The 18,244-nt window shown below is 37.2% G+C and overlaps 1 protein-coding gene across 4 annotated transcripts in view; it reads left to right on the forward strand.

Moving 5' to 3' along the window:
• GABRB2 (gamma-aminobutyric acid type A receptor subunit beta2) overlaps positions 1-18,244 on the forward strand; it is a 244,314-nt gene that overhangs the window by 181,199 nt on the left and 44,871 nt on the right. For 3 of the 4 annotated variants that reach the window (XM_081298705.1, XM_081298704.1, XM_081298706.1), the window contains exons 7-9: positions 12,244-12,381; positions 14,036-14,188; positions 17,307-17,551. In XM_081298705.1, the coding sequence (XP_081154831.1) occupies positions 12,244-12,381; positions 14,036-14,188; positions 17,307-17,551 (536 nt within the window). The remainder of the gene's footprint in view (positions 1-12,243; positions 12,382-14,035; positions 14,189-17,306; positions 17,552-18,244) is intronic. The other variant, XM_081298707.1, reaches the window with a different exon arrangement.

An 18,244-nucleotide genomic window follows, 5' to 3' on the forward strand; every position in this document is an offset into this window, starting at 1 on the left:
TTTTTTTTGGTTCCACATGAATTTTCTGATTTTTTTCCTATTTCCATAAAAAATACTGTTGGAACCTTACTAGGGATTGTACTAAACCTGTGCACTGTTTTCGGTAGTATAGATGTTACAACAACATTTATTTTTTTACATTCAGGAGTCTTTCCATTTATTGTATCATCTTCAGTTTCTTTTATCAAAGTTCTTTACTTTTCATTGTGCAGTTATTTCACCTCATTTGTTGAATTTATTCCAAACTATTTTGTAGCTAATTTAAATAGGATTGTTTTCTTGATTTCTTTTTCAGATAGTTTATTGTTAATATATGGAAATATTGATTACTATGTTGATTTTTTTATTCTTCATCTTTACAGAATGTGTGAGTTCTGTCACTTTTCAGTGCAGTCTCAACATTAGGTGTATATTGCCGCAGTCCAGCTGCAGCAAACTAAGTGGGGGGTGACGAGGAACTTGTGTAGATTGATACAGCAGGAGTGGGAACCATTTATTGTAGGACAAGAGGGGTATATATACATTACACACAGCTTATCTTAATTAACATAAACTAGATACAGCAGTCAACCAAAAGGAACCTCCACACTTAATGGCTCGTTGGCGTTCGTTACTTCACAAACCACTCCCTCTGCAAAATGCCAGGCGCCATCTTGACTTGTTTACAGACTCTAACAGTATATGTCTGATCATGTCATCTGCATACAGAGATCTTTAAGTTCTTCCTTCCCAATTTGTATTCCTCTCATTTCTTTCTCTTTCCTCATCTCTTTGGTGAGGACTTCAAGTGCTGGGTTTAGTACAAGTTGTGAAAGTGCACATCCTTATCTTGCTTCTGATCAAAGGAAAGCTTTCCACTTCTTACCAGTGCATAGGATGTTAACTGTGGCCTGGTCATATGGTTTTTAAGAGTTGAGAACATTCCTTCTATACTTAGCTCATTGAGTGTTTATGTCGTAAAGGTTTTACTACTTATTTATTTGTGGCTAACAAATTACCTGTAAACTTTAAGCAGCAGACATTTATTCATAGTGTCTGAGATTCGGGAATAGGAGTTATCTTCACTAGGTGACTCTGGCTCTAAGTCGGTCATGAGGTTGCAGTCTAGCTGTTGTCTAGGGCTGCAGTCTCATCTGAAGGCTCAAATGGGCAAGAGTCAGCTTCCAGCCTCACAGGGTGTTGGCAGGCCTCAGTTCCTTGGGAACCATTGGATTAAGGGCCTCACGTCCTCTGAATGTTGGTTGGAAGCCTCCCTGACTTCCCTAACACATGGGTCTCTCCATGGGGCAGCTCACATCATGGAGGAGCAAGGAACCTGGAAGATAGAAAAATTGCACAAGCATATCCAAGGAGCTTCAGCCTTGTCATAACCTCAAGTGAAATTCCATCACTTTGTTCTGTTTGTGAGAAGCACAATGTTAATTCCAACCCAAGCTCCATGGGAAGGGAAGAAAGACCTACCCACCATTTGTGAGTGATAATAGTGGCAAATTTTATACTTATCTTTAAAATCACCACTGCAGGCTAATTCTCTGTCCAAACTAAATAAAAAGATAATGAAGACCTAAGGATGCTTCAGTTAGCTTGGCTGAATTTGAGTCTTTTCTTGGTGATTATTTAATTTTTATATCTTTCCATGTCCTATATTTCTTCTTCAGTGTTAATGTCATCTTTTTATCTATTAAGAAATTATTCTCTTCTCAAATCAGGAATAAAATCAATGGTTTAGGAGGAAAAAAAGGATGCACATGAACATTAGTAAAGTGTACATGTGCTACTTAAGCCATTTTCTGTATACCTTTTTTTTTTTTTAAAGATGAGAATGTTTTATTTCATGTTAGAAGTCTCCAATATGAACTCCCAGATTTTCACTAGTGAAACTACTCTCAGGGTCTTGTTTCTGTGCATAAATTGCACCATAGTTTAGGGGCCACACTAAGGGAGTGGCAGCTTACTTTATCTACATATGTAGGTAGACCTTCTACTTGATGGAGAGGCAGATATGGCTGGACAGTACCTTCAATTGTAAACAAATGTGTTAGTTTCCTATTATAAAAAGCCAATTCCATGTCATCAAAGGAGATCACATTATTTACGTTAAATTTTAAGAATTTTGATTATATATATTCTTTTTTTACTTAGTTGAGACATAAAGCTGACCTTTAAGTCTTTAGCTATTCAAGACTAAATTGTTTCTACTTGTATTACACAGGAAAACAAGGTTGTTAGTTTGGGAATGATTTTTAGTGATTTGAAATTTAATGAATTGTTTAGTTTTATTTAACACCTGGGAGTCCCTGAGACCTTCGTAGGATGTCCTCAAGGCCAAAGCAACAGTGCCAAAACTATATTTGTCTCATTTACTCTCATTTTCTCACAATGTACAGCCATGCTTTCCAGAGGCTACATGAAATGAGTTTTTACAATAACTCACTGCAGAAGCAAACATGAGAATACAATTATTATCTGTTAAATCCCTAACAATAAAGAAGTCTGAGAAATTTTGAAAGAAAATACACTCAGTTCATATTTTTTATTAATAAAAATATAATCATTCTCCACAGAAATTGTTGTTGATATTGGCAAGTAATAGGATACTATTGTTGATTTAAACTAATTAATCATAAGTATCTTTAAATGCATGCTTTAATTTCTAGCATGGCAAATATCAATAGCCATAACTCATACAAACAACAGTTTTTTGTAGTCTTTAGTAATTATTCAGCATGAAGGGCAACTGAGACCGAAAACTTGCAGGTTAGTAAATTAGAACAAGACTATCTTTTCAGATATGGAAACTGAGGTTTGAGTGTATGAATTGCTCAAGTTTCTATGGCTCATATATAGCAGGACAGGGACAGAAATCTAGGTAGGTCTTCTGATTTGTTACACCATATGGCTCAGCCTCTTAATATTCATTAAACAGTGGGAGATCCCCTGCAGCAGTTCTCAGCTGTGCTATCCTGGTAGTGAAGTTGTATATTCCATACTGCTCCATGGGGGACAGAAGGCTTTGTTTTCTGTTTTAAATAGAACTTAGTGTTTGCTACTTAAGTATTTGCTACTTAAGGATATAACCCAAAACCTAGAGGATTAAAACAAAAGCCCTTATTATTGCTCCATGGGCTACAGGTCAGCTGGGAGGTTCTGCCAGGCATGGCTGATTTTAGATGGTCTCACACATGCATCTATTGTCCTCTCACAGGTAGGCTGGGGACTTACTGTCTGCTGCAGTGAAGGTAACTGGTCACATGCCCCTCGTCATCCAGAAGGGTTGCCAAAGAGTAAGGGTGCATTGCAAAGCATCTCAGAGCCCATGTTCAGAACTGGCTCACTATTCCTTTTGATTAAAGCAGGTGGCTATAGCTGCTCAGCTTCAAGGTGTGGGGAGGTAGTCTTCCCTTCATGGTAGGAGTCACATTGCAAAGCGGAGTGGAAACAGTGAGAGGAACCAGCAAAGAAATATTTCCACCACATTACAGAATAATTCAAAAATATGGCTTTGAATCATACATGAGATGATAAATATGGTAACTGAGGGATTGAGTGCAAGCGTTAAAGAGGAATTAATTCAGTTCCCATTTCTGACATTGGGGCAAGTGACTTAACCTCTTTAAATTGCAGGTTCCTCATCTGTAAAATAAGGAAAACAGTTTCTATGTCAGAGGGTTTTATTAAGGCCTAGATGAGGTAATGCTCATAAAGCACTTGGTTTCACACAGGAAATGCTCTGAAAACATGAGCTAGTGGCTATTTGATGAAGCCCTTACTCTGGCTCAGTTCAGTGAACTCTTCCTGACTCCCCCAGACAAAAGAGCAATGGCATATTTAACAGTGCATGTCTGTCTGCATGAGCAGCATGTAAGCCATCAGCTCCTGTGGCCTCCCTCCTGCTGTTTACATAAGCCTCTCACCAAGCATAGTTCCAGTCCCTCTCAGTAAACACCTACTACACATCTGACACTCACTACCCACCATGCCAAGCTATGTAGATTGCAAATTTATAGAACATGTTTTCTCAATGAGACAGTTGAGTAAAGGAGCTGCATACCTTACCAGGAAACATGAATTAGAGTTATTGAGTACTCACAGGAGGCATAATACAAGCACATGTTAGGTGCATATGTCCACAGTGTATGGACAATATAAACTTTTTTCTTATCAGTGAGGATGCATACTTACAATCTATGCCACGAACAACTCTTTAAATCAAAAATTTCTCTGCAAGAGCATCCTGTCTCTCTCATCTCTTAAATAAGCAAGTCCTCAGCTGACCCCATGTCCCAGTGAAGATATGCAAAAGAATGGGGTAAGATGAGAGGCCCAAATCAGTTCTGACGTCAGCCAGCTAGTCCTTTACTTCTGTGTCACCCCTTATTAGGAAGCAGACGGGTTGGAATAACAGCTGATGGCACCAAATTGCACAGCTGTATATATCGCCTTGGTCATTCAATCGGCCTTGTTTTATCACTCCTGAGTTAACAAACTCTTCTTTGTGGATATACCCACTTCTCACCAGGGGAGCATTATTGCCTTTGAGCTGTATGTACTGGCTCCCTCTGGAGACTTGTTTCCAAAATCTACCAGCCCCCAGGAAGTCATTTCCAGAGGGCTGTGACCACTCAAACAGTACTTTTGTTTGTCTCAGGAATGCCAATGTGTATTAAAAGCAGCATCAGGAAGATTGCTTCAATACAGAGGCCTTTGCTGCAGCCTGATAGCTTCCTTTTATGGACTGGTACTGGCAGCACTGCCTTTCTTTAATGTTGAGGCTACTGTGCAGGACTTCTGCATCCAACCACAATGGCATTCACACTTGCCATCCCAGTCACTTGCCATTCAGGGAATGGCATTTGCTTAAGAATACCCTGTCAAAAGGGGATCTGATGGACCACAGACAAAGGTGTTAGTATGTTCACTCACAGTTCAATTCAGCAAGCTAGTCCAATGTCACCCTGAGTTAAGACCTTTATCAAGAAGAGAAGTGCCACAGAGAGGGACCATATATGGCTCCTGATAAGATAGTGGCAAAAAACAGCACATCACCCAATTCTCTAATGCAAAACTCTCTGTGAGAAGCACGGTAGCAGAAATCAAGCTGGAGTGCTATAGAAACATGAGGTAAGGAAAGAGAGAAAAATGAGATAGAGTCTTGTTGGAAATTGAAGTTGTTCCTTAGAAGATGCAGACACTTGATGTGAGTGGGAAAATGTTTTGGGTAACAAATAACTGGAAATAACTGAGAGTCAGGAGGTTACTGAAGGTTGCTGAAGAGGATTGGTAGTCAATGAAAGACTTGAAAGAGAAAGAAGTAAATAGAAGACAGGGCTGCACAAAGAAGCCACATGATGGAGTTTCAAATACCCTACTGAAGAATTCTCATTTAATTCTGGACCAACTGGGAAGGCCATCTGGAATTTTTCTGTATTTTTGCTTTTCATATTGTTTCATCTTATTAAAGCATAGAAATCGCATCATCTGTCTGTTTTTAAACAAGCCGCAGTAGTCATTTTTGTAGCGTAATTTAGAGAAAGAGGAAACCCCTAAAAGGTTGCTGACTAATCCATTGAGGAATATAAATAAAAGATGAGGAAGTCTAAAGAGGTCAGTAGTCTTAGTCCTAGTAAAGCTAAATATTTAAATAAAACTGGTATAAATATAAATGAGAAAAATTTTGGACCTAACCCCATCTCCTATTCTCTGTTGTTAGTACCTGTTGATGATTATTGGTCATTAGACATTAATGAAAACCAGGCCTCTGGATAGACAGCATCAGAAACTTCTCTATCCCTCATAAGAAAGGCATAACTAGGAAAAGGCATTTTAACTTTGGACCTCATAAAACTTTTCAGAAAAAAAAAAAACTCGTTCTACTCTGGCTCAGGCTATATCCAAGATATTCCTTGCCTGCGTCCTTTGGCACAGTAAAAAACAATCACTCTGTAAAATCTTTTAACCCCTTGCTATATCAAGGACTGTCCATGGACAGGCAGTATCAGCTCTTCTGGGAGTTTGTAAGCACTGGAGAATCTCAGGCTTCACTATTAAATCAGAATCTTCATTCTAACAAGATTTATAGATGATTTTTTTGCACATCAAGTTTGAAAAGCACTGACCTATTTATTAAGCCAAAAATTTTCAAGCTCTTCTGTATTACTTTGGTACTTAGAGTCTGTTCATTTGGGCAAATCAGGGTTAGATGCAGGTAAGATCCTGATAATCATAGCCTGCTCCGGTTCTCTATAGAGACAGGACTGTGTAAAGAGGTGCTTAGGGTTCTACATTCTGCACTTGGTAGTTGCTATAATTGTTTATTGTGGCTATTTTTGTTTATTCATATTTTAAAGTTTTTAGCATGGATCTTTACACAAATTGCTTAATCTCTCCAAAAATTATTTTTTTAAAACTTAAGAAACACATCGTGGAGCTAAACTTGCAGAAACAGCCACCAGATAATCCTACACCCAACACAAACAACAAATACAGAGCTTTGCATTAAAAATCTGAATGGAGAAATGTTCTTTAAAGCCCACAATTGGACAGTTTACCTCATTATTATAGATTTTCTATTATCTTTCATCATAAGATTTGAATTTAAAAGTGGCGGTCACACACACACACACACACACACACACACACACACAGGTTATCTTTGAATGCTAGGCCATGACTTGATGGTGTCTTTACGAAGATAACACTGCATAACACTAGGTAATCAATTCTGACCTACCCTAGGCCAATTATTTTAAACTGCTTGAGGTCTAGAAATGATTTGACAGCCGAACATTTGTGTCTAGCAGACCATCTAAAGAGCAGAGAGAATAAGATGCAATTAAGGAGTCAGGGCAGTCATCAGAGTGTCTTTGGAACACTTTCACCCTGTTGAATTTGAAGAGCGGTGGCTGACAAGTGTGTGTCTTTCTCTTTGCTTCCTGAAAAATACCCTGTATTCTAGCAGAGCATCCAGGTCTGTGAATGGAGTGCATGCTTTCTGATTGTGGACCCATAAGCTTCTGATGAGGGCCACTTGAGTTAGATGGTGAGAGCTGTTTGTCTTTTTGCTGAGCACGTCATCCTGTTACTTCCCTAAAATGTAAAATGTTTGCAACACCCCCCCCCCCACCTGCCCCATGCCTTGCTCCATTAACAAGGCAGTTCTATGTTATTCAAGATGTTTTCTTCTCTTCTGGAAACTTCTTTGGAGAAAAAAGTATTTACTAAAGAATCAAGATAAGATTCAGAGGGACTGTGGGGCTTTTCAAGGGTTTAACCTCACTGTAGGGGTCATTACTAAAAAGAATTGTATTTAAGGTCCCTAAAAATCTTCATTATTTGTCCAGTGTGTAAGGAATGATTACACCTGGGTGGGTATTTTTATATGCTAAAAATTATCTGGTAAAATAGATTTGGGTTATGACATGGCTAAATAGAATTAAATGGATTCTTTATTGCAAAATCTTCTATTCTTTGTTGTGTTTAATGTTTTGTGACTTTACATAACAAGTGGCCCAAGCGTGCTGTTACTCTCAAATATTTTGATGGTGGAATCCTTTTTCCATGAAGCACACTATAGGATGAATGACTCTTAGAACAGAAATCAAGACTTACCAATAGTTTTTTTCAGACTAATAATAGGAACCACCTGAAATTTTTAAATACTGAGAGGCAGTTGCATGCTAATCTTTTTAACAATGAAGCATTTGATTCAGAAAGTATATAAAGTGTTGTGGTGGTCACATAAAGGGAAGAAAATCTGAAGTAAAATGTTTCTTGAGATGATTCTTAAAAAATCAAAACCACCTGTATCTTTTGTGAACTGACATAACACTGACTCTAAATTCTCTCTCATTCCCCACAGGGTATGATGACAGAATCCACAGGTTAAAACCACTAAGAAATGACTATGATTTTGTGGGATCCAGTGGGAAGTCCCATATATATAATTGCCCTAATACATTTACTAACCCAATCAAGGAGCAAAATATTAAATAAGTAATGATAAAAACTATAACTCACTTTTTTGGTTTTCCACTAGGAAAACATAAATGGAGGCATTTGGGAATTTACTTCTTTCCAGTGTTCTCATAGCTGCCTATAATTTAACGTCTTAGTACAGCTTTGACTTTTGGCATGATAAATTATTCTAAAATAAAATATTTACTTAATAAATAACAAAATATGCATGTACACTGACAGCAGAGACAGAAAATCTTTTTTAACATATCATGTTATACAATAAAATAATGTAAGAATGTATTCAGTTATTATGTGGATGTGTTTAAAATGGCATTTCTGTTCCTTAGATCTTGTGGAGTATGTGTTTTTATCAGTATTTAAAAGAGAATGTATCTATCATTCATTTTTTTTATAAATTTATAAATGTGTGTATTTTTCCTTCCTTATCAGAGGCTTGTAAGCATGTCATATAACTTTAATTCCTCATGGTAAATGACAATGAATTTATATTTTAGTTTATTCATAGGCCATCTGATTTATGACATTTTTTATGCTAATGTTATAAAATAATTTAATGACTCAGCTTCTGGAATTCCATGAATAAAATATAAAAGATAGGTTTGATTTGCAATACATAAATGACAGGCTTTCGTGCATCTCCTACTGATATCTTTTTAAAAGAATCCAATTAGTTTTCACTCATTATGAGAGCTGTAAAAGTTAGGTCATATATATTTGCATATGTTTTCATTTTAATTGCTTTGAAAGGCTTTTAAATATTCCTCCAGAGAAGACTGAAAATAAGAAAACTGGGTCCACTTTAAGCTAATCCTACGCAGTTCACTGAACTGGATTTTGAACTTGAGCTGTGTTATGGATCATTCACTTTTTGTCTTCAGAAATGGATGATGCAAAAGAAACCCATTTGCTTTCCACCCATAACATTTCATATTCAGCTAAGCAAAATGATTTCAGGTGATTTTGCTTTTGCAGTAGCTTAAAAGAAGGGTATACAATATGCTGCTTCATTGTGTTGAATTCTAAAACCTTAGACATCAAAATAACCTTCATATTTCTTATTATATCAGTGTCCAAGCACTTTCCTAGAGTTGCATAGTGTGGTCCATCAGCTGAGCTTCTCCTTTTGAAAATGCTTATAATATGCAGAACTGGTGTCAAAATGGTATGCAACTAGATGTTCATTTTTTATAATTCTTACTAAATTACTATCAGCTAAAATTTATAATCATTATATGCCAAGTACCTTTTTAAACATATAATTTTCACCTACATGCAACTCTTTGAAGCAGCCATTATTATTGTCCCAATTTGTAGATGAGAAAATAGGAAACAAAAAAGTAACGTAATTTAGGGAAAACTGTCACTTAGAGTAACGTAAAATAAAGAACCTCTGGATTCTTCTTAAAGGTGCTTATTGCATTCTTCAAATTCATTTTAACAATGATTATTTAGTGCCAACTTTGTGCCACGGACCATGTTAAGAGCAGGGGACAGAGATATGAACAGCCTGTGTCTCTTCACAATGGGTGAACATCTGGATAATGCTTCAACAGAAACAACCACCCACCCAAGTCCACATCTGGATAAGATTATCATTTTATCCCTTCCATAACATTTACTTAGTATCTGCTCCCTACCACATATTAACTAGCAAACACTGTCAAACATCTGGCATTTTGACAAAAGTGTATTATTCTTGGTAATGTTTCTGCATGTGGAACAACCAATAGGTATCTCCTATACCACTGAGTTGGATTGGCATAGATATTCTCATTCTTCTACCTGCAGATAGTTTCTGTGATAGGATTTATAGTAATGGACACACGAAGGTAAATACTGAGGAAGGTAAGGAGGAGAGGAATCTGGAAAATTAAAAATCCTCCTCCTAAGCTTAGACTTGGTCCATTATGGGAAATATTGAGGTGACTCTTTTCTTATTCTCTTTCTTTGAAGATGGCTGCATTTTATTTGTATAAAAATGGATAATTACTTTCTTGTACATATGCTTGGTATTTCCTAGAGGAGATGCAGTAGGAAAATTCTTTCTTTGGGTCAGTCACATTTACATGACAACAATTCTTGACTCATCAGATGTGTCATTGTTTTTTTTTTTTTTAAAAAAACTTTTTTGTAGTTGTAGATGGACAGAATGCCTTTATTTTATTTCTTTATTTTTATATCATGCTAAGGATCAAACCCAGTGCCTCACATATACTAGGCAAGTGCTCTGACACTAAGCTACAGCCCCAGCCCCAGATGTGTAATTTTAATTAATTAACTTGCCGTATGGGTGTCTAATAGTTGTAATGCATATAAGTACTGCTCCCTGTGGAATGATTATTATGAAAATTAAATGAAATAATGAAAGTAAAGTTTTTTTTTTTAGTAGAGTTCCCAGTAATATCAATGGCAGTGTTCAATAAGTTCATTTGCTATTATTTTAATTCTTTTCATCACCTTCCTCTTTATCTGCTAGACAAATGGTTCTCAATGTTTTGCACATGCCAACTACAATAGAATTATCTGCATAGTCTGAACTGTCAGGCCCTAGGCCAGTGGCTGGCTAACTCACTAGGAATCTTTGATGAATTCTCAGGAACATGAAATGATGAGCCCAGGGTCCTGGGTTTTGAACTTGAACTCTCTGTGAACAGGAAGGGTTGATGGCTCTTGAAGCCTGTGAACTGAATCAGTCAATGGTGGTTGGGATTTAATAACATCTATATGTTTATCATAGAAGTCAAGGAGAATCTGAGGGCTGCTTTCAAGGGAGATGAGTATCTTCCTATTTCAAAGATACCCCTTTTATGTTTAGACATTATATTTTCAATGTTAGGATGCTCTTCTAACTACCTAGTTTGATTCTAGGAGCTATTGCCATTTTTTTTCTGTTATTCTAAATTGTTTATTGGTGGTGGAATTATCACTACTACTGAACTAGTTTATAACAGAGATCTGTATAAAGAACCAATGAGAAATTAGATTGCATTTGAGATGCTGTTCTAGACCCATGGTATATGCGTCCATATGAGGAAAATTGAAACCTTAGAAAAAGTCCAGTTATCCTTTGGGGCAGTCACATGTCAAAGGACAAAGAACTTACACAATCTTTTTTTTTTTTTTATTGGTAGATGGTCATATACCTTTATTTTATTTATTTTATGTGGTTAGTACTGAGAATCAAACCAAGTGCCTCACACATGCAAGGCAAGCACTCTGTCACTGAGCCACAACCCCAGAACTTACACAATTTTTATGATTTGTATGTGCGTGTCTCTTAGACTTGCCTGCCTCTTAGACTTGTAAACAATCCAGATGCAAAAGTTCTTTAAAGAGATAAATATGGTATCACTTTAAATTTAATATATACAAATGTATGCATTTTGGGGGGGAGATTTTTTGAGGGGGTGAATAAGTTTGTAAAATGTCATTAATATACACTGGACTCCATTGCATACTTCCATGCATCACACTGATTGTGGTCCAGTGTGGTGTATTCATTACAGTTAGATGTTTGAGTATTAGTTATTGATATCTGTGCTTATTTGTTGAAATTGTACTCAGACCCATGGCTTGAAAATGTCATTGGAACAAAGAACAGGTCTTTGTTATACACACTCCTTTCCCTAAAGACTGCACTGATGAGCACCATAGGTATCTGATAAATAACTGTGTAGATAGCGTGTACGCTGCTTGCCTCAGAACTATTGGAATTAGTGTTATATTGATTTGGGGATGTTTTTAATTGGATGTGTTATAAAATCAAATTTAGAGATCATGTATGTGAATATTGAAAAATTGATTACCCACTTCTTCATAATCATTCCTCTTCTGACATGAAAGCCAAATATATTGTAATTCAGATATTTTATATTATTGGGGAGTGTTTGGTAGCTTTCAGTACTGAACTAATAATTTCAATGAGTTTTCTCCTCTTCTGTCCTCTTTGAGTGCAATTTAGAGTTATGTGGTAACGTGATGGGAAAGAGTTTCCTAAAGTGAGGTTTATAACCAGATAAACCTAGTTTCAAGCCCCATCTGCACTTCCCAGTTGCAAGAGGCTGTGAGTAGTTAATTTCTCTACACCTGTGTTTTCCCATGAGGGTCTAGTCATGTTTCCCTAGTAGGATCTCTATAGGGGGTAGTAGACTCTACATGCTGACTATGGTATTTGACACATTATGACCTTTAGGTGTAGCTTTTAAAGTTGCTTTTCTAAACAGATGTTCTTTTTTTTTTTTTTTTGGTGTGTGTTTCCTTTTACAGATGGATATACCACTGATGACATTGAATTTTACTGGCGTGGGGATGACAATGCTGTAACAGGAGTAACCAAGATTGAGCTCCCGCAGTTCTCCATCGTAGACTACAAACTTATCACCAAGAAGGTTGTTTTCTCCACAGGTTCGTATCAGGGTAATGAATCTTCATCATAGTTTATCAAAAGGCTTCACTTTCACTGAGGTCCTGTCCCGGGAAGGATCATGCCTCTGAAGGATTTGGCTCTGCTGAAAACCCTGCTCCCCATAGAGCCTACAGCTCCATCCAGAACCCAGGCAGCTCCTCTCCAGAAGGGGCCCCAGCAAAGCTCAGAGGGTCATCTGCATGTGCCTTGTGCTAGAGAAGGGACTAAGATTTTAGAAATGGGATACAGAAGAGTTGAAGACCTGAGTCAGAGAGGTCCCCAGCTGGATGCATTCCTAAGAACTTAGGATCATCCTGGGGCCTAGAACGACACAGTGGAAGTCCTCAGGCAGCAGAGGAGAAGAGTTTTATGATCTTCACCATTCTGCCCCTTCCAGAGGTTGACATCATCCTACTGTCTTTGCCATCTTGGCCCTTTCAACCCTGAGACTGGAGATTGCCAGACTTGATGTCATCAACATAATTTTTTTACATTTTTTAAACAAAAAACCAGGAAAACAATTATTTGCTAGATATTAATTTAGTAGCAAAAGAAACTGAAATCTTAACAAGAATGATCCACTTTATATAATTTTTCCATTGAAGTGAATCCCATTGGCACAGTAATGGCTAATACTGTAACAGTAAATATCGATCACCTTTCTACTAAGAATTCAGATACTTCTTGTTCCTACAAACCACAAACCATTTAAAGCAAGAGCTGTGTGACTTGGTAAATATACCAAGTTGCCGCTAGGTTAAAAAAACTATTTCCAAAGTGGGATGTCCTCCAAATCCCTAAAAAGACAAAAACATAAAGGAAAGAAAACAAACTGAAAACTTTTCCAAAGGATAGAATCTTTAAACCCCTAAAGCTCTTTGGGAATGAGTTGCTGCTTCAAATATTCTTACTTTCATATTAAGACATATTAGCCCAAAAAGACTAAATAAAGCTTCTCTCAAATAGTGGAAGTATCTCCCGTGCAGTGCATTAACGTGAACTTTTTATATTGTAAGAATGTGCTCTCCTGTGACTCTCATCCAAAGAGTAGTGCCCTAGATCACTACAACCAAAAACCCAGACTCAGTAACCTATACTGTTAGTTGTTTTTTCCCAAAAATGTTGCTCAAAAGCAATGATTCTTCACCATCTTGTGGATCAGGGAACATTGAAATTGTTAAGAACTAATAAAGGATCCATGCGCGTAAAAATCTACACAGAAGGGATTTTTATTTTCTATGATCAGAGCATGCAGCTTTATTCTTATGTAAGAGAAAAGCGATAGGATGAACTTGCTGGGGGACAATTAAGATAGGCAACAAAAGGTTCTCCCAAAGAGTCTTGTCATCACAATGGCAGAAAATCAGTCTCTGTTCCTTCAGTGTATGGCGCTGAGCAGGAAAAAGCAGGAATCCTTTTTAATCACTGGTGAGTATAGGATATATTCCACACTGAGTAGCTTCTGCCACTCGGTAGCTCCTGCTAATTAAACCCCAGTGCTCGCAGACTGTTTTTGCTGGGGGGGAAAACAAGTTCCTAAACCAAGAGCTAGAATTGAATTTAGGGAATATGTCAAAATGTTTATGGACTTTAGTGAAAAGCATTGTGTAGCTATTAATTAATAATGATAACATTCTGAAATTGCCTTTCTAGGGTCTTATCCCAGATTGTCCCTCAGCTTTAAGCTTAAGAGAAATATTGGCTACTTCATCCTGCAAACATACATGCCTTCCATCTTGATTACGATCCTCTCCTGGGTCTCTTTCTGGATTAATTATGATGCGTCAGCTGCCAGAGTGGCTTTAGGTAAGCCATTTTCCAACTGCATGTGGGTTTCACTCTGTGCCTGCATGTCTGCACATGCATGCAGTTTCCTACCCAGGGATTTGTAATGCCTGACACGACTGGACCTTGCCCATTACAAGAGTTTAGCCTTCAGACTTTGGGTGATCTGATTCACCATTAAATCAATTAAACACAAATTAAAGCTCTTGCGTGTCAAAATTAGTTAACTATATAGCTGTTGGTAATGAAATTAGATTCATTGGTTTCATATTTTTATTGAAACATATTTCATGTAATATTGCTTGCATAATTGTTCAATTTGCATCTATTGCATGCTTCTATACCTGAGAAGAGCTCCTTTCCAACTTTTTTTTCATAAGACAAGGATATGCAATATGGAGTAGATGGATAAGCAAAAAGGATTCTGAAGTTTTATTAATGGTTTTGAGCAGCATACAGAGGACAGAGACAGCAGAATAAGAACACTGGGAAATCATCTGTGGCATGGCATGTCATAAGGATAATTTTTTCTCTCTTATAACAACAGGAGGAGGATATTAAATTATATTTCTTAAACATTTTTGTTATTAACTCTGGGTAAAGAAAATTTATGACCTTCTGTACAATCTTCATTATTTTCAGTTCTGACTATTCCCCTTAAATTATTGAATTGTTGACTTCTTCACCACGAGATCTCAAATTCCATTATTGCTTTCTTAGAAAGTCATTCATTATTCATTCAAAAATATCTGTTGAATTCCTGATATGGTCTAACCAGACGGTGCACTGGATACAGCAGTCTTCTTCTGGAAGGTTTACTCAGGTAGTAAAAGATAGACAACAAATTGAATAACCATGCATATTACAGTATAGGGTAAATCCATAGAGGGAAATCAGCCAGGTAAGAGGGCTTGAGTATACAACAGATAACAGTTTAGGAAAATCCAGGCTGATATGAGTGCAGAAGTTGTCCATAAAACACAAGAGTTCAAGATGAAGACTCAAGTAGCTCAGTTGGTGATGATATTCCCTGCTACTGCGAGTACCCTGAGAGAGGAACCCTCAAAATAGGTTCCCAAGAATCTTCTGAGACCAGGATAGAGTAAGCTCAAGGGGTGGAGTAAAGATGATATTGGGGAGGGAGGAATGAAAGATCATGAAGGTTTTTATAGACTATGATACAGACAGACATTGCCATTGAGCAAAAAAATGACAAGATTTGACTTCAGTTTGAAAGGGGTTCACACTGGCTGATGTTAAGGTTAGATTATGATGGCCCAAGGATGGAAGGGAGTAGAAGAAATGACCTCTGGCAAGGCCTGTGATATATACTCTTAAAATGCTGCCATATGAGGACTAGCCATAGGTATAACTTTCATTATGCAATGAATTTTCCTCCCACAGTACTGAAGGATCCCCAGGGGAAGATCCAAATCTGGTATTGTATCCACAGTGTCCTGCCTGGGGAATGGTGCTCAGTAATTGTTCCCTGAATGAAGAAGGAATGCATACAGTTTGAGAATATCCTATATCTACTTTGTGTGTATTGTAGAATCAAGAAATAATTATTTACTTTTTAAAGGAGATTTTTGAAACATCTTTTTTAGGTGAGCAATTTGCTAATATTTTCAGAAATACCTCAAAATCGGACTTAGTCAAATCAACATTATCTCATCATGTGGAGCAGGGTAGTCTATAGTTGAAATGAAGAAGAGAACAAAAATGATTAACAAAGAAAAGAGAGGAGAACCATTAAGATACTTCATTTAACATAAAGCAAAACCAAGGCTCAAATCTATATTTTCTGAAGTTTTTCATGAAAATCTACAGAAGCAAAATTAGAAGTATGATGTTATTGCTAGATAAAAATCGAATCAGAAAACTATGTCCTCAAAAAGTCATAGAAATAAAATTTAGCCTTTGAGATATGCTGTTGGAAAGTGTTAAAGGCATCAGTTAAAAAGACGCTGTTTTAAACAGTAATGGTACGACCTCCCATCTGTGTGATCTTGACCTCTGAGCTTTGTCTATTTTCACATCACTGTTTGGCAACAAAGTTGGAATTTATCATGCTCAGAACTCTGGACTCCTGTGCTCTTTACCTTCCAATTACGACTTCGAGGAAAACTACTTGCGACAGCCAGAGCTCTCCACTCTACTGGATGGGCAGTTAGAGTCTAACCCAGAGTGGCATTTCCCATAGAACTCTTATAATACTTCTGAGCTGTTTATGTGGGCATTGTGCCTGATTGTCCAACCCTAAGCCATGAGAACTGACTCCTTCTTCTCCGCTACCCTCCACTTCCAGTTTCTGAAATGTTGACAGTGGTTCACTTAATGCCATCTGTATAATGTGTTCATTGATTTCAGAATCATTGCTGTTATTTTACTCCCCCTCTGTCATTTAAGTGGATTTTTCCAGAAGCCTTTGAACTGGTGTCCTTTATTGTCTTGCTTGTGTCTGACCCACACTCCACACTGCTACCAGAGTGACTGTCCTAAATTCAGTTGTCTATAAGTTTCCTGCTTGAAGCTGGCCAGTGCTTCACATTGCCTTTAATTTAAATGTCTTCTTGGGCTCCCCATCTTGCAGCCCTTTCTTGAATCTCCCTTCTTCTCACAATTCAATTCATCCTGTTTAATAATGCACCCATAATTTTTCTGGGAAACCCAACCTTTTATATCAAGTTTTCTCTACCCCAGTACCCTGTTTTATTCTTTAAATATTGACCTCCAGGCCTTGTTCACCAGGGTAATGATCACTCAGTCTTCAGAAATCTGCTCAGACATATCCATTTCCTATTCTCCTCCCCACTACCTCACAGAACTGCACTAGGATCTTCCCCATATACTCATTTTATGCATACTGTTATGATAGCATTTAATTCACTAGTTATAATAAGTATAAATAAAAAAAACATAATGAAAGGAAATCTCCCAAAGTGATTAATGTTCACCATAAGCTAATTTATGTACATCCCCAGGGCCTATCACAGAGCTGATATATAATAAGTGCCCAGTAAATCTGTTGTGGTTTATATAAATGAGTAAAATTAACCTTTCCAGTGATTGTAAGAGCAAAAAAGAAATGGGAACATCGTTATTCTAACTTTTTTTCTTTTTCCTTTTTTTTTTTCAGGAATTACAACTGTACTAACAATGACCACAATCAACACTCACCTCCGGGAAACTCTCCCCAAAATCCCTTATGTGAAGGCCATTGACATGTACCTAATGGGGTGCTTTGTCTTTGTTTTCATGGCCCTTCTGGAATATGCTTTGGTCAACTACATCTTCTTTGGGAGAGGACCCCAACGCCAAAAGAAAGCAGCAGAGAAGGCTGCTAGTGCCAACAATGAGAAGATGCGCCTGGATGTCAACAAGGTAAATTCAGAGGACAAGCCCTCTTGCTTCTTAAGTGCATAGAGGAATGCTACTAGTATAGGCTAATGGCCTTCCTCAAAACAGGAGGAAACCAAAGCCCCAGGAAGAGAGTAGATAATTTTCCCCAAATTACAAATATATGTAGTGAGAAAGGCACAATTATGGCCCAAACTCATCACCCAAGCTTTGGGTGATGCCCTTTCCATGAACTGTAGGTTTTCCCACAACTTTGTCTGAGAACCACCTATGTGACTTTTTCCCCAGGCATAAATATATTGTCTATTTTATTTACATTTCTTTAATTTATTCACCTTATTTAAATTTTTATACTTTATGTCACTCAAATTATTATTACTTTCTGGAGGATTTTTTAAAAATAAATAAAAATAAATAACAGGACTTTGGACCTAAAATATTTATTCTCTTAAACTTAAAAGTATAATAAACAATTCTAGAGATGTGTTAAGACCCCCCAGCAACAAATTGAGACTTCCCCCTTGAGGTCATCAGACAAGTGTGGAAGGAAAAAAAATAAAGAGGAATAGATTTTTTCATTTAGTGACACAGGATTACCGAACACCTTGCACATATACCCTTATCATTGAAGCAGTTGACATATGAGGCCACCATCTTGTTTATGTCAGGCATAGTCAAAGACTTCCTGCATGATAGTAAACACTGTTTATTCTTTAG

This window comes from Spermophilus citellus, assembly GCF_964194105.1.
Source record: "Spermophilus citellus genome assembly, chromosome: 1".
NCBI lineage: Eukaryota > Metazoa > Chordata > Mammalia > Rodentia > Sciuridae > Spermophilus > Spermophilus citellus.